The 22,196-nt window shown below is 28.2% G+C and overlaps 2 protein-coding genes and 1 long non-coding RNA gene across 3 annotated transcripts; all 3 read left to right on the top strand.

The window, feature by feature from the left end:
* Nucleotides 1-3,270: 3,270 nt before the first annotated feature.
* LOC129919988 (uncharacterized) lies at nucleotides 3,271-3,945 on the top strand. Its single transcript, XR_008773160.1, has 4 exons — nucleotides 3,271-3,380; nucleotides 3,486-3,566; nucleotides 3,627-3,776; nucleotides 3,859-3,945. It is a non-coding gene; the product is annotated as an uncharacterized LOC129919988 (long non-coding RNA).
* A 4,933-nt stretch (nucleotides 3,946-8,878) lies between these two features.
* Nucleotides 8,879-9,691, top strand: LOC129919286 (uncharacterized). Its single transcript, XM_056000141.1, has 2 exons — nucleotides 8,879-8,924; nucleotides 9,009-9,691. Exons 1-2 carry the CDS (start codon nucleotides 8,879-8,881, stop codon nucleotides 9,689-9,691), a joined length of 729 nt encoding a protein of 242 aa, XP_055856116.1.
* A 4,498-nt stretch (nucleotides 9,692-14,189) lies between these two features.
* LOC129919285 (protein PFC0760c-like) lies at nucleotides 14,190-19,973 on the top strand. The gene is made up of 3 exons (XM_056000139.1): nucleotides 14,190-14,214; nucleotides 14,291-15,133; nucleotides 18,907-19,973. The coding sequence occupies exons 1-3, from the start codon at nucleotides 14,190-14,192 to the stop codon at nucleotides 19,971-19,973; spliced, it is 1,935 nt and encodes a 644-aa protein (XP_055856114.1).
* Nucleotides 19,974-22,196: the final 2,223 nt, after the last annotated feature.

The following is a 22,196-nucleotide window of genomic DNA, read 5'->3' as shown; positions in this document are numbered from 1 at the left end:
AATAAATTCTGTTGGAAATTAAAAAATCTACAACTTTTATATATGACAATTTTTCAAAAAAAGCAAAAATAAAAAAGTTATGACGAAAAAAGTAAAAATTTCATGTCTTTTTGTTTGAGAGATGTTTTTTTTTTCACAAAAGTCGCTATAACTTCTAAACGAAAGCGAAAATCAAAAAAACTTATTTAATAAATTTTGTCGGAAATTAAAAAATCTAGAACTTTTATATATGACAATTTTTCAAAAAAAGCAAAAATAAAAAAGTTATGACGAAAAAAGTAAAAATTTCATGTCTTTGTTTGAGAGATGTTTTTTTCACAAAAGTCGCTATAACTTCTAAACGAAAGCGAAAATCAAAAAAACTTATTTAATAAATTTTGTCGGAAATTAAAAAATCTACAACTTTTATATCTGACAATTTTTCAAAAAAAGCAAAAATAAAAAAGTTATGACGAAAAAAGTAAAAATTTCATGTCTTTTTGTTTGCGAGATAGAAAATAGAAAAGATATGACGAAAAAAGAAAAAAAAATTCATGTCTTTTTGATTGCGAGATGTTTTATTTCACAAAAGTCGCTACAACTTCTAAACGAAAGCGAAAATCAAAAAAACTTATTTAATAAATTCTGTGGGAAATTAAAAAATCTACAACTTTAATATCTGACAATTTTTCAAAAAAAGCAAAAATAAAAAAGTTATGACGAAAAAAGTAAAAATTTCATGTCTTTTTGTTTGCGAGATAGAAAATAAAAAAGATATGACGAAAAAAGAAAAAAAATTCATGTCTTTTTGTTTGCGAGATAGAAAATAAAAAAGATATGACGAAAAAAGAAAAAAATTCATGTCATTTTGTTTGCGAGATGTTTTATTTCACAAAAGTCGCTACAACTTCTAAACGAAAGCGAAAATCAAAAAAACTTATTTAATAAATTCTGTTGGAAATTAAAAAATCTACAACTTTTATATATGACAATTTTTCAAAAAAAGCAAAAATAAAAAAGTTATGACGAAAAAAGTAAAAATTTCATGTCTTTTTGTTTGCGAGATAGAAAATAAAAAAGATATGACGAAAAAAGAAAAAAAATTCATATCTTTTTGTTTGCGAGATAGAAAATAAAAAAGATATGACGAAAAAAGAAAAAAATTCATGTCATTTTGTTTGCGAGATGTTTTATTTCACAAAAGTCGATACAACTTCTAAACGAAAGCGAAAATCAAAAAAACTTATTTAATAAATTCTGTTGGAAATTAAAAAATCTACAACTTTTATATATGACAATTTTTCAAAAAAAGCAAAAATAAAAAAGTTATGACGAAAAAAGTAAAAATTTCATGTCTTTGTTTGAGAGATGTTTTTTTTTAACAAAAGTCGCTATAACTTCTAAACGAAAGCGAAAATCAAAAAAACTTATTTAATAAATTCTGTCGGAAATTAAAAAATCTAACACTTTTATATCTGACAATTTTTCAAAAAAAGCAAAAATAAAAAAGTTATGACGAAAAAAGTAAAAATTTCATGTCTTTTTGTTTGCGAGATAGAAAATAGAAAAGATATGACGAAAAAAGAAAAAAAAATTCATGTCTTTTTGTTTGCGAGATGTTTTATTTCACAAAAGTCGCTACAACTTCTAAACGAAAGCGAAAATCAAAAAAAAATATAATAAATTCTGTCGGAAATTAAAAAATCTAGAACTTTTATATATGACAATTTTTCAAAAAAAGCAAAAATAAAAAAGTTATGACGAAAAAAGTAAAAATTTCATGTCTTTTTGTTTGAGAGATGTTTTTTTTCACAAAAGTCGCTATAACTTCTAAACGAAAGCGAAAATCAAAAAAACTTATTTAATATATTCTGTCGGAAATTAAAAAATCTACAACTTTTATATCTGACAATTTTTCAAAAAAAGCAAAAATAAAAAAGTTATGACGAAAAAAGTAAAAATTTCATGTCTTTTTGTTTGCGAGATAGAAAATAGAAAAGATATGACGAAAAAAGAAAAAAATTCATGTCTTTTTGTTTGCGAGATGTTTTATTTCACAAAAGTCGCTACAACTTCTAAACGAAAGCGAAAATCAAAAAAAAACTTATTTAATAAATTCTGTCGGAAATTAAAAAATCTAGAACTTTTATATATGACAATTTTTCAAAAAAAGCAAAAATAAAAAAGTTATGACGAAAATAAAATAAATCTTTTTTTCTTCTTTTTAAAAAGGCGCCAAAACTTAATAAACCATTCATTATTTTAATGAACCATTCATTATTTCAATTATTCGTTAAGATTCATATTTAACGAATACATTTACTGTCGAAGTGAGCGTGTTCATGAATTTAATGAACGTGTTCATAGATTTAATGAACGTGTTCATTGATTTAATGAACCGTTCATAAATTCAATGTATAGTTAATCAAAACTTAACGAAGGGCAACTTGCATGTTTCAGTAATCACACTTTTAAAAAGTGTATCAAATTATGGACAAGGTTTTCATATCATTTAACGAATACATTTATTGTGGAAGTGAGCGTGTTCATGAATTTTATGAGTGTGTTCATAGATTTAGGAACGTGTTCATTGATTTAATGAACCGTTCATTAAAATTTAACGAAGGGCAGCTTGCATGTTGCAGTGATCACACTTTTAAAAAGTGTATCAAATTATGAACAAGATTTTCATATCATTTAACTTTTTACTAAAGTAATAATTTTATTCAGTTTGCAGGTTTCAAAATAACCCTTTTTATGAGTATGAGAATAAAATGTTTTGAGACCACATTTGACAGGTGTCGAAATATCATTTTTTTTAACCGAGTTGGGGAATCAAATAAGACGGGGCTTATTACCTTGTGTATTTTTTTGTGTTTGTACATATTAAGTAGTTTTGTGTTTTGTTCTCATTTTCAAAGTTTTCTTGCTCACACAAACATTTATCTCGGTTGAACAACCGTTCGTATCAATGTGAACAGTAGTTAACGACACAAGGAGATGTAAATGTTGTTGAATGTGAAAACCCCTTTAGTACTTATTTTTTGGTGTCGTTTCATCTGTTTGTGCTTTCAACATGAAAGAAAATTTTAAGTTATTTTTTTTTACTGTGATTGTCAATATTCTTACAATATCTATGATATTCGATTTTTGAAAACATAATTTACAAGATATTACCTTTTGTGTATTAACTGTGCTCTTTGCACATAGTTCACACTTAAATTTTAAAGAACGCGTAAAATAAAGTGGGAACACTACTTGTTGATACGTAGAACGAAAGAATTTCTTTCGTTAAATGATGTAGCCGGCGTCCCCAAGCCAACCCAAGCCATTCAGTTACAGTGTGAATGTCTGATCGATAAGAGGAGCTATTCAGCGGAGAGCTGAAGCAAAAATAAAAAGTAAGTATTTCATTAGATTACGTAGTATTTATTATTTAAAAGCATTTATTTATTAAAAGTACACATTTATTTTGTTAAATAATTTGTTTTTTATCATATATATAGGAGATTTGTTCGATTTCCCATTTGCCGCCGCCCGCCCGTCGCCTGCTGCCATCACGTCGTTTCATGCATCAAAAATTTAAGGTAAGTGTTTTCATCCCTAAAATGTGTTATAATTGTATTAATATATTTATATATATGTAGTGCTCTTCTTACACCACGTTGCCACCACCACGCTGCCGCCACATATTGTCTGCCTCCGGTGTCGTTGTCGTCATTTGCCACACCACGTTCCTTCCAGCCACCACGTTGTTCCCGCCAGCCACCACCATCATCACGCTAAAATAATTCCTGGTATGTATCTACTTTTTTATAATTTTTATTGATCATTTTATCTTATAAATATATACGTATGTATTAATATATTTATATGTAGTGCCATCACGTTGCCACCACCACGCTGCCGCCACATCCGCCACATTATTGTCTGCCTCCGCTGTCGTCGTCATTTGCCACACCACGTTCTATCCAGCCACCACGTTGCTCCCGCTAGCCGCCACCAATCTTGCTAAAATAATTCCTGGTATGTACCTACTTTTTATGATTTATATTATATATATATCGATACCTTCCCAGAAGAATGTATTTAACCCTTTGCTCTTGGAAAAAAATACAAATATCTTGAAAAAAAGTTTTGATATTTTCTAATTACACACTAATATGAAAAAATAATGATTGTACTAGTAATAACATTGTATAAGGAATGTTTTGAGCTGAGAGTACAAAAGGAGAAGTCCATTTTTTATTAAAAAAAAACTAACAAAGTAATTAATACGTGGTTTCATGCTGAAACCACTAGGAAGCAAAGGGTTAAACGACATTCTCAAAATTTGTATAAACTTAAAACAAACTTGCTGTTCATTTCAAAGAAATAGAACTACAATTACTGCCTAGAATCATTTTTATTAATATTTAAAAATTTGATTGCATTATAATCATTAACACTCTACCGCAAACAGGCCAAAAATTGATTTAGATATTCTAAACTTGAATAAATTAACTTTTTCAATATGATTTTTCATAAAATATTTAAAAAAAAATCATAATAAATTATTTGAACTTCGTTTTTAGCTTATTTTTCTCTTCTCAAAGCAGCGTATGCGGTAGAGTATTAATAAAATTTGAATAGAATGACTTTTTATGCACTTTTAAGCGTTGGTTTTGATCGTTTATTGAGTTTGATATACTAAATTGAGAAAAAATGAAACTAGGATTACCATCTACAATCATTTTCATTAGTATTTTGAAATTAACTTGCATATTTTCATTAACACTCTACCGCAAACAGGCCAAAAATTGACTTAGATGTTTTAAACTTGAATAAATTAACTTTTTCAATATGATTTTTCATAAAATATTTAAAAAAAAAATCCTAATAAATTATTTGAACTTCGTTTTAGTTTATTTTTCTCTTCTGAAAGCAGCGTATGCGGTAGAGTATTAAAAATTTGAATAGAATGACTTTTTTAGGCACTTTTAGGACTTTTAGGCACTTTGGGACTTAGAACATTTTTCAATACAAAAAAATTTGTTGGGGATGCCAAAAAAATCTATCTTATTTTGGGACTTAGAATATTTTTTAATGAAAAATTTTTTTTTGGGACTTAGAATATTTTTCAATGTTGGGGACTTAGAAAATTTTCGATGCCAAAAAAACTTAACTTAGTTTTGGGACTTAGAACATTTTTCAATACAAAAAATCTTGTTGGGGACTTTTCGATGCCAAAAAAACCTTAACTTATTTTGGGACTTTGAATATTTTTCAATGAAAATTTTTTTTGGGACTTAGAATATTTTTCAATGAAAAAATTTAGTTGGGGACTTAGAAAATTTTCGATGCCAAAAAAACCTATCTATTTTTGGGACTTAGAATATTTTTTAATGAAAATATTTTTTCTGGGACTTCGAATATTTTTCAATGTTGGGGACTTAGAAAATTTTCGATGCCAAAAAAACCTATCTTGTTTTGGGACTTAGAATATTTTTTAATGAAAAATTTTTTTTTTGGGACTTAGAATATTTTTCAATGTTGGGGACTTAAATTTTCGATGCAAAAAAAACTTAACTTAGTTTTGGGACTTAGAACATTTTTCAATACAAAAAATCTTGTAGGGAACTTTTCGATGCCAAAAAAACCTTAGCTTATTTTGGGACTTAGAATATTTTTCAATGAAAAAAATTTTTTTGGGACTTAGAATATTTTTCAATGAAAAAATTTAGTTGGGGACTTAGAAAATTTTCGATGCCAAAAAAACTTAACATACTATTGGGACTTAGAATTTTTTTCAATGAAAATTTTTTTTTGAAAATTTCTCTGTACTGATAACCGTGTCAATAAAAAAAATATACGACAGGTTCTAATCAAAATTAAAACAGCAGATTCATCTAAAAGTTCGTGCTTAGTTTAGATATTTTTAAGTAGAACTTGTAATTATTATTTTTTACTATTCCAAGTGATTAGTAAATATAAATTTATACTCAAAAATACACTATCATACATTTTAATATAGCTATGTATAAATATATAATTATTGTATCAAATTGTTGTTAAAAGCTTTACTGATTTTGGTATTTCTGTGGTTGGCTTTTTTTCAGACTGTAAAGATGCGGCATTACTCTGGGCTCTGCATGGATACTTTGTACCTTTCCAAAAAGTTATAAAAAAAGACACAGATGGTAGGAAACACGTTATACGACATACCATCAAGGACTCGCAGTATTCATTCGTTTGGATAGGCAACACAATTCAAGCTAAAGAAGACCATATTGCCTTCCTCAACAAAATGGGTGAGAATACCCACCCACCAAATAAAAAATGTATGTATGTACAAATGCTCTAGTTTTGGTAAATGAGATCATAAAATTTCAATTCTTATATTATTTTGATTCAAATTTCCCTTAATTTCATATAATTAGTTTCACTTTTTTATCCGAAGATAAATCTACAAAATAATGTACCTAGGTAATAAAATTTTTCCTGCCATTCACTTGGTTTATTTGAACAATAAAAGAGTTAATGTAAATGTAAACATTTTTTTAATTTAACCTTGAAAATTTCAGAAAGGAGAAGATTAGAGATGAAAAACCGAATGTACAGGTTTGTAAAAATTGAAAACGGCGATTCACATTAATTTTTCTTTCTTTTTCACAGATCTCGACCTAATGAATTTAGAAAGCTAAGCTTCCATGACTAATTTATTTGTCAGTTGATTTTTTTAATTTCTTGACAGGAGATTAAAAATTCTTTGACAAAGAAATAAGACTATACGAAATTTAACTTTTTAAATTTATTGAAAACAGTGCCTACGTTCTATAACGCTTGCATGGAAATAAGTTGTAGAAAAACAATTTGAATCAAAATGAAATTTGTACAAAAAAATTGATTTCATTCGAATTCACAATGTTTTTCGAGCACTTATGACGGTGCAAGAGTTACGGAACGTAGGCCTGTGTTCATAAAATTAATGAACGCGTTCGTTAAATTAATGAACACGTTCGTAAAATTAATACGAACGTGTTCATTGATTTTAGGAACGCGTTCATTAATTTTATGAACGGGTTTTTTTATTTTAATGAACGCGTTCATTAATTTAATGAACGGCGTTCATTAATTCTATGAACGGCGTTCATTAATTCTATGAACGGCGTTCATTAATTTTATGAACGGCGTTCATTAATTTTATGAACGGCGTTCATTAATTTTATGAACGGCGTTCATTAATTTTATGAAAGGCGTTCATTAATTTTATGAACGGCGTTCATTAATTTTATGAACGGCATTCATTAATTCTATGAATGCGTTCATTAATTCTATGAACGCGTTCATTAATTTTAGGCAGGTTTTTTTTTTTATTTTTATGAACGGTTCATTGATTCAATGAATGCGTTCATTAATTTAATGAACGCATTCATTAATTTTATGCACGATTTTTTTTATTTTTATGAACGGTTCATTATTTTAATGAACGTGTTCATTAATTCTATGAACGGATATTTTTATTTTTAAGAACGGTTCATTAGTTCTATGAATCCGTTCATTAATGTAATGAACGCATTTATTTTTTTTTATGAACGTATTCATTAAATCAATGAACACTGTTCATTGTTTTAATGAACGATTCATTAAAATATGTTCGAAATTTCAAGTTCGAAATTTTATGAATGAAATTATGTATGGTTCATAGAATTAATGAACGTTCATTGATTTTAATGAACGGCCGTTCATTATCTTAATGAACAGGATCATTGGACAAATAATAATGAACGATACATTAATAGAATGAATATATTCATTAATTCCATGTACCTTTTTGGTTCAGTGTTTAAATCCACGAATTTTTATTTAAACATAAAAACATTTTCTAAGCAAAAAAAAAAAGTTTTTAAAAATTTTTAACGAAAAAAATGTATCCATCAAACATTGTTTTAAGGAGCTGAATATGCATCCAATATACTTAAACAGATATAACTTAAAGCAAACAACCAAGCTTTAAATTTTATATTATACCTCGATAAGTGCCGATGAGAAAATGTTTTAATAAAAAAAATAACTTCCACATCTACCACTCGTTTTCTTTTTTCAGTGTTGCCATTGTCCAGGTCAATAAAAAATTTCTTCGTCAAATTCTCTCTCTCAAAATTCATTTAACTTATCTCACATAACCATCTTAAGTCTATAATCCTCTTCCGCCTCTGCCAAAACATAAATAACAGATAACAAAACACAAATACTACAAAGTAAAAAAAATGGAAAAAAACCAAAACATTTAAAATCAGTTTCACTTTCGCTGATTTAAGATGAAATTAAGTCGACCATCATAACAAAGGTTACGACAAAAAAAAAAACACCCAATAACCAACTAACTGCGATACTCTGCATAGAGTTCATAATAGCCTTAAGCCAAATTCCAACTCTTATAAACATAAGAACTCGAAGAAAGTTTATTTTGGTTAATAAATCAATATTTGCTGTAGGAAGATTTTTTTTTTAATTTTTTTTATGACCGGTTAGTTTGAAAGTATATCTTTATAAACTTGACGGTTTGGTGTTGGCGTACGGCGCTAATGCAAATTTACTGAAACTCAAGAAAAAAAAAATATTTAATAGCTTCATATGAATCTTGCAAAATCCCCACCACTTTCCCTTCTCTCCCAAAAAATTCAAAAAAAAAATAAATAATAAACAATCCAAATCCAAGACTTTACCACATTCACTTGAAAAAGCATGGAGAAATAAAAAAAAAAAAAACTGACCATATTTTTTTTTTATTTCTCCTCCGATAAAAGAATTCAATTTCTCGTTATCGATGAGTTTTCACTTTTTTTCTTTCTTCTGGTTGTATTTTGCAGCCGAATACCGACTGATATAAAAGCCTCAGAAGTTGAACTCTATCAGTATGACATTCAACAAAATGCGCTTCCCAATCGTTTGGATTACTTTGGGTATGTTGGATCGGTCTTGACCAATATGGACCACTTTTCACTTTTGGATTATTATTAACAACTTTTTTTCTTCTCATTTTGTAGCACTTTGTGTCGTTTTATGTGCTATTGAGGTACATTCCGGACCAGTGGATCAGGATTTGAGACTGGCTTCTAAGGATTCCTCAAGATCCGGCCGACAAGAACCATATGATGAAGATTCCGGCGAGGAAAATGATGATGGCAGTAATGAAGGGGGTGATGATGACGATGGAGAAGGCGACAGCGGTGCTGGTGACGATGACGACGAAGAAGAAGAAGAAAGAAGTCTCCACAAACGTCATGTGAGAGATGCTGTACAAAAACCACTCCTTGTCAATGATGAACAACAACAACCCGATGAAGATAGTGTCATTCCGAGTACTGACGCACCTGGCACCGACAAACCAACCAAGAAGCCATCGGTACTCCTGATGCTTAGCACTGCATTGGATAAAGCTATAGCGGCGACGACGAAACTCCCTTCCCAACAAATGGCCAGTGATGCTGCTAGTGTTTTCTTGCTACTCGGTCAAGTTTTCAGTGAAGCTATTGACAAGGTGATCGGTGAGGATGGCCCGGAAGAAGCAGCTGTAACTGAAATTGGAGTAACAGTTGCTCCAGTTTATAGTCCAGCTGAAGAGTTGACAGCACAACTTCCCATTGAACATCATCCAGTGAAAGTTGAAAAACAACCAGAAATTAACTCTAGTCAGAGTCAGAGTGTTGCATTTCCTTCGAGTTCATAGCTTTTGAGTTTAGTTAGGTTAATAAATTAAATTATTTATTTATTTTAGAAATACAAAAAATTGTGTTTTTTTGTTTTGATTTGAGGAAGGAGATAAGTTATAAGATCAAAAAAGTTTACTGATACTGTGTTTTTAGATTTAGGTACCCAAAAGAGTGAGCAGGCCGAATCGTTGTGGTGAAAAAATGATATTAACGAGTTTTCGTTTCTTTATTGACTTGAAGTAGCTGGTAGTAAATAACAAAATAAGATTATTTGATTTATTGCATTATTGAGTAATCATCGATTCATGACATCCAATGAAACAATATGGGTTAAGAATTTTGAACAATTTTCTTGTATCTAATATTTGTATTTAATGCATACATTTAAACCAAAACCTGAGTGAAAGTTCGAAATTTACACCAACTAAATAAAATCTAAAACCTTTTTTGACAATTCAACATCATTCATATAAAATCTTCATTAAAATAAGGAAATCCCGGCAATTACTACTCGAATGCAGTCAAGCATTTTTTTAAGTTGTCACATTTTCTAAAAAAAAAAAAACCGTGAAGATACATAATTGTTGTCTTTTTTTAACAAGTTTCAAAACTCCTGTAGGTTTCTGATACATATTAGTGAAAGAAAAATTCTTCTTATCCATAGCGTTTCAATGTTTTTTTTTCATGTTTTATTAAACTGTTGCAAATGTCGCCCTATTTCTTCTCTCCACTGAAAAATACTCGTTTCTATCTTTTTGGGTTCAATGTTTTTTTCACGACACAAAAACACCGAGAGAATATTTTCCAGACTTGCTGCAGTGAAGACTAAAAATATTACATGTAGGCAACCCTGGCTATGACCAACTTTTAGACAGGCCACCCTAGACTGTTCGATAGTAAATCGAATACTCTTTAATATGAAACAACACTCGATTAAATAAAAGATGATATTTATATTCTGCACACACCCATCTATTCCGACCTGGCAACCCTATAAAAAGGCCAGGATGAACCTATGTTTTTCTAATTTTTATTGCATACAATATTTTCAAAGCCCACATTTTTTATATTCTAAAAAAAAATCAAAATTTTGTTTGAAAACGGAACGATGAATGTTTTCAAGTTTTATTAAATAATTTCTTTTTTGAAAAATATTTAAATATTTAAAACACCCAAAAAGTTCTAACTTGTACTTCTTTTGGAAGTCAAAATAATTTAAAAAAGTGTTTTTGTAATTTTAAATTTTATAATAATTTTTATAAAAAAAAAAAAAAACTGACTTCTATGGACCGAAATTTATATTACGGTTTTCTCATGGATGCGATTGAAATTAGGACCACAGTTAAAGACTTACCAAATTCGGATCACACAGTCGAAATTTCTAAAATAACAAACATAAAAAAAATATGGAAAATATGTTAAAAAACATATATGTAATGTAATGTTTTTTTGATAAAATTTGTTTTAAAAATAAATTCAAATTTTTATTTTTTTGAATTTTTAAATATTTTTTTTAATTTCAATAAAAGCAAGTTCCTGCGAATTTAATTATTTTTGATTTTTCGATTTTTAACATGTATAAATTCTGTTTTTTTTTTTTTTTTTTTTAATTTCTCTTTACTTTTAGCCAGGGGCGTACACACCATTGGGACGAGCGGTGCGGTGCCCCGGGGCCCCTGACACGCAACTGGAAACTATGCAGAGAAGGCAACTTATTATAAAAGTAACGAAGCAAAAAGATAAGATGTTTGACATGAGGGCTAGAATTGAATAAAATACACCGAAAAATAAAACAATACCAATTTAACATTTTTTTAATTTCAAATTAACATTTTTTAATTATCAGGCAAAAATGCTCTATAAAATGTGTTTTATGATATTTAAAATGTTAAAGCAATATTTTTATTATCAGGATGATATTTAAATGTCACATTTTGGAATTTTTTTTTTTTTGATATTTTATTATCATTTTTTCATATCAATTTCTCATTCCAAATTATTGAAAAATATTAAATAAAAAATTCTTAATGTGTACTAATTTAAAGGGGAGTTGTGTTTTTTCGAAGTAAAATGTATGATTTAGTGAGAAAATTTGATCGGCACTAAGATTTTACTTCACATAGTTTGGGAGAAAATAACAAAACAATTATATCACCTATATAATAGAAAAAATAATACCACCACTATTTTGTAAAGAATATTCACTTTCAGTAATGTTTTGAAAAAGAAAGAAAATAGGGTAGAGTTGCCTATTTTCGGCCGTCTCCAGTTTCCGGCCACCTTTCGAAAAATCGTTATAACTAGAGATTTCGTATTGTTTATTCCAACATTTTGCCCTTATGCTGTTCTCTTATATGTTAGAACAGCATTCGAGTGAAAATTTTGAATAAAACCCTACGAAATCACTAGTTATAACGATTTTCTGAAAGGTGGCCGGTAACTGGAGACGGCTGTAAATAGGCAACTCTACCCTAATTAAATAATAAAAATAATAAAAAAGAAAAAGAAAGAAATAGCAAATAGGTTTCATTATAATAAACTAAAACGTAAAATCTAGTCAAAATTGATATTTTAATTGTCAAAATGAAATTTTCACTATTCACCTAAAATTAAAAAAAATGTCAAAATGATATTTTTAATTGTCAAAGTTAAATTTTCACTATCCACCTAAAATTAAAAAAATGTCAAAATGATATAATAAAATATCAAAATTGATATTTTAATTGTTGGACGACTTTTGTCACTCAAAAATGTTAATTTGATAGCTGTTATTATCAATTTTTTTTTTTTCGGTGTATGGACTTTCAAAAACTACTGTTTTTAGTCTTTTCAAGCCATTTTTTTTTAACAATTTATATCTCTATTTTCTAAAAAAGAATCTCATATGATATCGTTTATCCTAAATCAGAATATAATTTTCTAATTTTATAAAATTTATAAAGTTTCAAATGAAAATACATTTCATATTTGTTTAAATATTTTCTAAGTTTTGCAAATATTTCTTGCGTAAAGTGGTTTTATGGTTTAAATGATTAAGAAGTAATTCTACATAACGAATGCATACAATAAAACCACTGCTAATCACCATTTTTTAAAACATTTGTTGAAGAAAAATGGCTCAAAAAGACCAAAACGAGTAGATTTTAAAAGTCCATATTTTATCCAATACGGCTAGTATTCAATTTGTGACCATTATGTTAAAAGATAAGGTATTTTCTTTTCTCCGTTACATGTTCAATATCTATACCTAAATAAAAATAGACTTTTTAGTAAAACATTAAAAATGTCTTTTTTTCTCTTGTTTAAATAGTTTTTCTTAAGTTTTTTACAATATTTTGATTTTAAAAGGATATACATATATCGATAGAAAATTTAATTATCTACAGAAAACTTCTTGATAAAAATTTTCAAATTCGGCTTCCTTTACAAAAATACAAAAAATAACAAAAATAGTCGGAAATATTGGTCGTTGCAAAAATTATCATATCTTTATAGCTATATGGATGCAGATTTTGGAGAAAATTATTTTGTTATTTTTGCCAGAAAATGCACTAAACATGAAAAATATAAAACTATGGGGATTCGAAAGTTTTAGATATTTTATTTCAGAAAAAAGTTCCTTTAAAAATCGATTTTTTAAATGTTTTGCTAAATTGCACTTAATCATCTGGAGTGAACCAAAAAAGTTATTCCAGTTGTTGCTTATGATCGTTTATTACTCAAGATATAGCCCGAATACTTAGTAGATATGCTGGAAAAAAAAAACTTTGAAAAATCATATCTCGAAAACCTATTCATAAACATTTTTTTAGATAAGATTTTCGAGTTTCCTGGGCTCGAATCTATATGAATGTAAACTATTTTTATCATAGGGTCCCAAAAAATATATGTAACTTGAATAATCTGAGCGACTAACAAATGATAAATCAGGGGTCCCAACAAAAAAAGTAGGGCGTATACGTACTTTTTTTGTTCTTATTTTTTATATCAAAGAAGCCCAAAAACGAAATGTCTTAATCAACTGAACACACGAACATTTCACAAGACTTAACTAAAACATTGTCTTTTCGTACAATACACCCTGTGTCTTTGATTTGCCTAATGATAATACCACAGACACATTTTATTTAATCGCATCATTTAGCATCTTCGACGTAACTCAAACTAATCAGTCTTTTCGGTCAAAGTGAGAATTTTATGTTTTTTTTTTTTTTTTTGTTTAAGATGTGTGACTTGGTGTCATTTATTTACGTTTTTTTTTTCAACTTTTACTTTCTCTTAAAATTGTTTGTTGTTTCAAGAAGTGTAACTGACTTTTGTACTGCTACTGTGTGCACTAATTAATCCATCATTTGTCTTTTTTGGGGGAAATTTTATTGTTACACTTTGGAGAGGGAATTGAAGTGAAAAAAGTACTTAATAGTCACAGACTAAGTTTAAACTTTTGATAGGCATGGACAAACAAACTTTATTCACCTTTAATCTGTTAAACTAGATATACATGAGAATATCAAAATGTTTTCAATTTGGGAATATATTGGTATGACTTTGATAAAAACTATTTTAATAAATTTTCTTGTATATAATAATAATGTTTTTAATTTTATTTTTCATAGGATTTTTACTAAGCATTTTACCAATAGTGAACTCAGCTAGTCTTAACCAACCGAGATTCTTTACTGGGATATTTTTGGACGCACTTGCTGATGATAATATCGGTGGCAGTTCCAAGGACACATTGCGGGAAGATCCAATACCATGGAATGAATTAGACGATTACTACAATTACGAAAATGAGTATTATGAGGATTTTTACGGAAACAACCGAAGAAACTATAATCGCAGAAACTATAGAAGACTATCGGGTTTTGAAGATCCCTTAAGTAAATTATTACGAAGAAAGAAGTCCCAAAGTAATTTTGATGATGAAGATGATGAAGACAGTGTTTATGGATATGAAGAAGGCGGATATGATGAAGATGATTCTGATGTTGAAAACATTGCATTCATTAGAAGAACAAAAAAGAAAGAGAGTAATGAAGATTCGAATGAAGATGATGATGAAGAAGATGAAACAGACGATGGATATGAAGATGATGGATATGAAGAGGATGATGACGATGATGATGAAAATGAAGAGGAAGACAGTGAAGAAACCCATAATAGTGTGAAGAAAAAGACAAAAAGAAAACCGATTGTGAAAAATTCTGGAGAAAACTATGAAACAATTGGACAACCGGACGCAGAAGGAAATATATTTATTGAATTGAAAGATGATGAAAAAGTTGAAGCAAGTGTGGTGAAGATTAATAAAAAGAAGAAAAAACCAACAGTTAATGACAATGAAAATAGTGATGAAGACGATGATGAAGATAGTGAAGAAGTCGAAGAAGATACAGATGAAAATGATGATAGTGATAAAAATGATGAAGATGATGAAGATAATGATGATGATGACAGTTATGAAGAGAGAAGTGTAAAAATCTTAAACAGAAATGGACATTAAATTAAATTAAAATGTATAACAGTACTGATAGTTTTTTAATAAATTAATTTATACAAAGAATATTAATTTTTTTTTTTATTTTGTGTTAGTTTCTAAAAAATTTCATTTCCTTTCTGACTCGACTGACACCCAGCCTTGCTGGCTTTTCTACTTTCCCCAGTTGAAGGAATGTTGCTCAGTAACCTTTTTAGTTAAAGGCAGGCTAAAGAGGTGTGTACTTTGGCACTTAAAGCAGATCATATTAATGTAATGAAGAGCCTTAAAATTTTTGAGGAAATTAAGCTTTTTCACTTTGGTTTATTAGGAAAACTGACAAAGTTATGATTATAGGCTGACAATGATTTAAAAAAATAATTTGGAATATTGAAAATATAAAAACGAGATAATAGTGAAATTCACCGTTTTAATCCATTGGCATCACAAAATTTAACTTTCGGTCACACATGATTTTTCGGTGAATGGTTTGGCGTCAAAAGTAATTTTCACAGTCATGAAATTTTGTACACTGAAGAGTACACTGAGGGAAAAGCCACCATAAAACAATTTAAAATCAATGGAAACCACTTTAATTTAACTATTATTCGGAATGATTGTGCATTGAAGATGAACATTTTAAAATCAACGTGGAAAAAAGGTAAATTTTTGGTGGTTTCGTATCTTAAATAAAGACGTTTCAACTTCAATGAAAATGAAAACAAAATTTCAAAAAATTTGAAAGCAAAGTCCAAAAAGTTGGAAATTAGTAAAACATACCTACCTACTTTTTGAACTTTTATTATGCTTTGTCTTGGATTTTTTTTACTAACATTTTTTTACTAATATGACATCTTTTCTATTTATTTTGTCTTTAACATTCACTATTTTGAAATTTAATTGTTTCCAATTATGTTTAAAAGTATATGTAGAAATGAAATAATAAAAAATTACAATGTTCAAAAAACTGAACATATATTTTTTCGCTGAACCAAAATATACTTTTTGTAATAGATTTTAATATTCTAGATTTGAATCTAAAGTCAAAAGATTCTACGTCGCACAGTGGGGAACCTTGTATGGGAGAGTGGAAAAAACTCCGTAAAATCTAAACTACTGGACCGTTTTTAATGAAATTTTCAGGAATAATAGGAAATAAGAAGATAAATCAACACCAGTAATTTCCGCCCACTGCCCCGCCTACTAAAGAAAAAATGGCTATTTAAGTTGAAAAAAGTCGAAAACTAGTACTTTTGTATGAAATTTAACGAAGACAAGGTGACTTGCAGTAACCAAAATATGCTTTTCTGAAGGTTTTCGATGTTTTGAACTCGAATCCGAAGTCATAAAAAATTAATCAGCTCCTGTTTTTTAAATATTTCCGTTAGAAAATGCAAAAAAAGTTTTTTCTTGACTATTTCTTACCTTGTTCTTTTATATAAGTAAAATTGTCTGAACATATTTAGTAACGGTTTAAATAATAACTGATTTCCTTCTTTCAAGACCTGTTTAAATCTTTTCGATATTTTTTAATGCCTGAGATATCTTGAGTTGTTTGGCATGGTATATCTACCATATAAATTATACCGTCATTATCTCCTTTATGATATATGAAGCCGAACCCACTTACTACATTTTAAGATATCTCGGGAAATAAAAAAGATAACGAAAAGATTTAATTTTAGTTATATCTTTATTTTAGTTTTTTTGTGCTCTGAGGGCCATTTGCTGAAACGAAACTTAAATAATTTAAGTTGAACATAAGCTCCTATTCTCTACTTTTTCCTCTGCGGAAACTACCACATAAGAGTTTATTTAGAACATAAATGCTTAAGTTTCGATTCAGCAAACGGCTGTGAATCTAATATTCGTAAGCCCCAGAAAATTTTAAATAAATTACAAAAAACGTTGAAAACCGTATTTTTCGATTTTTTTTAATATGTAGGTATTTTCAAACTAACGTCAGATTTGAATTCATCGGATCAAAATACATATTAAAACATATGATTTTTAAAAAAATCTTTCCATTTCTTTTTATTATAATCTGCTTTTTTCGAAAATACGTTTTTCACATTTGCTTAGCTTCAAATTGCTCTAAAAAGTTTATTAGGACGAACTAGGATGAGATTTTTGGTGCCAAATGTTGCTGAGACTCAACAAAATTATATGATATGAGTCCGCCCACAGAGGCAAACAGAGGAAGTAGTTAAAACAATTTTTGAACTCAAAATTCCGGAAAATTATAAGTATTCTTAAAATGAAAAATCGAAAAAAAAATTTTTCCGCTAAACTTGTAACTGATATTGTGAAACTGTTTATTTTTAATATATTTACAAAAAAATTTTTTTTGAAAAGTCAAAATTTAACTGATTTATACCATTTGAAAAATACTCGTATTTACATCAGTTTTCATAATTTTTCAACTTTGAATACAAATTTATAAATCTAGAAATTTTTTTTGAAAGAAATGCTTTCACATCCTGATTCTACAACATAATTACTGTAAGAAAAACTTCCAACATATAAAAAAATCCAGCTTTCACACGAATGAGTTTTTCCACTTTTTTCCCACTGTGCGTCGCCATGTTTCAAAGGTAAAACACATCTCTAAGTTCTTATATCTCAAAAAACGTGACGTCATACATTTTTCGACTTCTTATAAATTAAAAATAAGTAAAAATGAATACAGTTTTTTTTTAATGAGTGATGATGAAAAAAATCTGAACCTTTAATTGAATCGTCAGCTTTAAGAACGGAATAAGTCCTTTCAAACAACGATTCATTTTATTGCGTTTTCACAACAGTTTTCCAAAATGGAATTATTCCGTTCTAAAAACTTACGATTCAATTTATTAAATTAAAAGAAAAAACTGATATAAGCCCAGTCTTACGAAATAGATATTTTATCTGCTACAATTTATCACCATGCTAAAAATTGGTACACACCTTTCATTCGTCATTAAAAAAGGCAAAAGGTCCCCATGAATTCAAAATCTGCAAACAAAAATTATTTAAGGTATTTTTTCGATACAACATATCGTTTCTGTTGGTTTGAAGCACTATTCGCGCACCATCCCTTAATCATTGTACCTACTTGTTGTCGGTGGTACCTAATTCAGTTTTCAGTCCTTTTTTTTTGTATTATTATTTTACGTAAATTCATTGAACTTATTCTCTTTATTATAATAGAACGTGATTGGGTAATACAAACCCAGCCTTTGATAACTTTTTATCTCATATCATTACACAAGATTGTCCATTTTGATATTCCAAAATCTTCTATTTACGATATGGAAATTTATTAACAAAGGCCTTAATAGTTTATTTGGGATTATGATAGGCTTTTTAAGTAAAATTCGTCTTCCCGACACAAGCAATCCAGAAAAAAAAAAGTTGGATGTCAACAAGTTTTCTTCCCAAGAAATCTACATCAACCTGTTTTCCCTAAATAAAAAAGCATCACAATAAAACAGCTTGTGGCCGTCTGGATTTTATGATCAAAGATTTATGATCCATGTTATATGTAAAAGCAAACCTTTTTCTAGAAGAACCACAAGTTCAATGACTTGACTTTGACTTTTCCAATAACTATGTTGGAACTTGGAATACAAATTATATAAATAGACATGTCGAAAGAGTGACGTTATTCAGATAAATTCAGGATGCGATCATCTGTAGGTTGGCTTTGTTTTGGTAAAAAATAAACTCCAAATTTTTATATAATTATTATTTTTAATTAGAAATTTTTTTAAGGAATTGTGGTGTTGTGTGTGGTTGATGTCAAATCAAGAGTTTCTGGAAACTCCCAGATTATCCATGCCCGTGGCCTTGGATATCCTGGTCAGATGTTTGAAAGATTAATTCCAACAATTGGCTATAGAAATGTTGTACCTGCAAATTCACCTAGACGTATTGAAGCACGTCATTACACTGATCCTGATGATCCAGATCAGGATATGTTTCCTCCTGAATCTCAGAGTCAATTTGATCGTTACGAAGCAGAAGACAATGATGAAATGGATCCTTATAACTATCCTCAGAAACGAAAACCATCTTCGGGTATTTCTCAAATCGCTTATAATGAAAATAAAAGGAAACAACAATATAACCAAGATGGAGAGGATGAAAACGAAGAGAACGAAGACGAAGCAGATGAACATATGGCTTCTAATACCGCCGATAACATTGAATCAGTGGGAGACAAATTGGGAGGAGATGACGAAGATGATTTTGAGGAAGAAATGGGATACAGAAGCAACAAGGTTTATCTAAATATTCCTGCCCATGCAGCTTATCCTAAAAGAAGTCAAACTAAAATTCGATATTCTACAAGAAATTATCCAAGTAAAGAAAATCTGAGAAGAAGTAATAAAAAGACAAAAAGTGTTAAAAGAAAAAGACCATCTCAAATATCTGATGAAGATTATTATCAAAGCAACTATCAAAAAGTTAACATTGCTCAGAGACGCAATGAAAATTACAAACAACAGCTGAATTTGAAGCCAATTACTAAATCACCAAATCAATTTGTTGCAACTCCAATAGCTGATTTGATATTGAGACTATCAATTTCTTTGGCTAGACCGATTGGTAATGGAAATGGAACTGCATCATTTTTTAATATTCCTATTCGTTTGTCAAATAATGGAATTGAAGAAAATACACCTTCATTAAATTCAACTACAAGTAAAGTGGGTAGTGAAGAAGGTAATAAATTAATTGATGTTGCTGTTCCTCATTCGATTAATGCAGAAGTTAGTGAAAATCATGAGATAAATGATAAAGAAGATGATGACGATAAAGATCAAGAATCAACTTAATATTTGACTGAATTTTTTAAGAAAGTATTTTTAATTATAATTAAAGTTTAAATAAAATAAAATTATAAAATATGTATTTGAAATATTTGCGTTTGATTTTCCTGCTTCAAGGCTTGAAACAAAAAAAGGTTCATGATAGAATCGATCAAATTTTTCAGGATTATGCACAAGAGTTATATTTTAAAACTTTATTTTTACTTGCGATATACGGCAAGTTTAGGATTCAGAAAAAAAAAATCGAACTCGAGATAACAATTTTACATGACATTACGATTATGGAGAATGCCAAAAAAATTTGTCCGGCAATTCTGTCTGTTCGTCTGTAAGAACCTCGAGCTACAGTCTAAACTCATGGAGCTATTTTCTTCCAACTTACTAGTTAACAGTTTTGTCTGATTCCCTAAAGGACAAGTTTAATTTTTTTTAAGGACCAAAACTAACGGTACCTGTCATATAACGGAAATAAAAAAGTTAATTTCTTTCAAAAAAAGCTCTAAAATTTTGATTAAAATCTGTGTGTGTAGTATTACACATATTAGGTGAACAAAAAATTTTTCTGTACCGTTATTAACGGTAGGTACCTGTCATAGAACGGTTTTTTTGATTTACGAATTTCTCGTAAACGACAAAACAGATTTCAACCTAAATTTTGATGCAAAAACGTTAAAACAAACGTTATTTAAAAATCCAAAAACACATTTTTGAATTTTTAAAAAATACTTAAATTTTTTTTTTTAAACCACTTTTTGAAAACGGGTTGATGAATTTTATCGAATTTTCGTTTTTATGTGTTGAATAATATTTTCTTAAAAATGGCATACCAACTTTTTTTTGAAAAATGTTATAAAATTTGTATTTATATAAAAAATTATTTTTTTTTTTTTAAACGGCTCTAAATATTTTCGAAATTTTTTTTTTCTAAAAATTCCTTTTTATGCAAGAAATCAAATCGCATATTTGGTTTTGTGTAAAATTTCATTTAAATCGGTGTTTAATTAGTTATAAGAACAGATTTTATTTTTTTACACTATCTACTTATGAAATTCCTTAAAAACAACAATTTTCTAATTTATTTCGGTAAAAAGCTTTAACATAAGAGTTACTTTTACCATAAGAGCAAGTACGTGCGACTCCAATATTTAATCATAAAAAAGAAAACTGATGATGTACGAAGATAAATATTGACACCCTTAACGAAATCTAAAAAAAATATACATATAATATTATTTTATAAGAAATTAAACAAAAATTTAAAAAACTTTAAACATTTTTTCTTAATATTATAAAATATGTACAAAGTTTCATTTCTTTTACCTATAACAAAGAATTTTTATGGAAAATCGATGAGTTGAAAGGTGTTTAAGAAAAAAATATAAATTAATTTAATTAAAAAAATTTGTATTGTTTATAAAAAAAACTAACAATTTTGATTGACATTTTTGTGTATAGTGCTGCAAATAATATTTAATTTTTGAAAAAAAAAAAAAGAAATATTTCTTAGATCTTTAGGTACCTATTAACGTTACTTGCAATAAAACGTTTTTTTTTTTCGTTTCTGAAATTAAACGATTTCACGTTTTAAAGAAAATTCAATTTAAAAGTTCGTTATTTAAAAAAAAATGTTAATACAGAATACATCTTCAAAAAAACAAATTTTTGATAAAACAAAATTTCAATATTTTTTTTTGAAAAACACATTTTTTGGTTTCGATTTGATGAATTTTTTCAATCCTTCGTAATTAAGTGTTGAATAAAATGGGAGCGGGTCATAATTCTGCTTGTCAAAATTCTGTACGACAAAATTCTGTGGGGTCAAAATACTGTAATACCATAATTCTGTACGTCATTATACTGTAAATACAAAATTCTGTACGTCAAAATACTGTATCAACAAAATACTGACATGCAAAATTCTGTTTTGTAAAATTCTGTACGGCAAAATACTGTATATCAAAATTCTGTAAAAATGCTGTAAAAAAATATCTAAAAATAATCGAATAACGAACGATATTATTGAAAAACGAAATATTTTGTTTGTTATTTTCTTTTGCTTTTTAAATTGGACAACCAATTTTGTTCAAAATTTAAAAGATATTTAAAATTTTCAAAAAAACAATTTTTTTTTAAATATTTTTGTACACTCTATTTATTAATTATTATTTTTCCTTTGACAACTTTAACTTGCATTTTATTTTTTATATTAAGATTTCAGATTTTGAGACT

Source organism: Episyrphus balteatus, chromosome 4 (genome assembly GCF_945859705.1).
Source record: "Episyrphus balteatus chromosome 4, idEpiBalt1.1, whole genome shotgun sequence".
NCBI lineage: Eukaryota > Metazoa > Arthropoda > Insecta > Diptera > Syrphidae > Episyrphus > Episyrphus balteatus.
The sequence above is the reverse complement of the archived record's forward strand: the minus strand, read 5'-3'. Positions and strand labels throughout refer to the sequence as shown.

What these genes read in the sequence shown, in the direction of transcription:
- LOC129919286 (XM_056000141.1), top strand. Translation starts at nt 8,879, where the DNA reads ATGACATTCAACAAAATGCGCTTCCCAATCGTTTGGATTACTTTGG. An exon ending in AATCGTTTGGATTACTTTGG is followed by an intron (nt 8,925 to 9,008) that starts GTATGTTGGATC and finishes CTCATTTTGTAG; the next exon opens with CACTTTGTGTCGTTTTATGT.
- LOC129919285 (XM_056000139.1), top strand. Translation starts at nt 14,190, where the DNA reads ATGTTTTCAATTTGGGAATATATTG. An exon ending in TTCAATTTGGGAATATATTG is followed by an intron (nt 14,215 to 14,290) that starts GTATGACTTTGA and finishes TATTTTTCATAG; the next exon opens with GATTTTTACTAAGCATTTTA. An exon ending in AGATAATGATGATGATGACA is followed by an intron (nt 15,134 to 18,906) that starts GTTATGAAGAGA and finishes AATTTTTTTAAG; the next exon opens with GAATTGTGGTGTTGTGTGTG.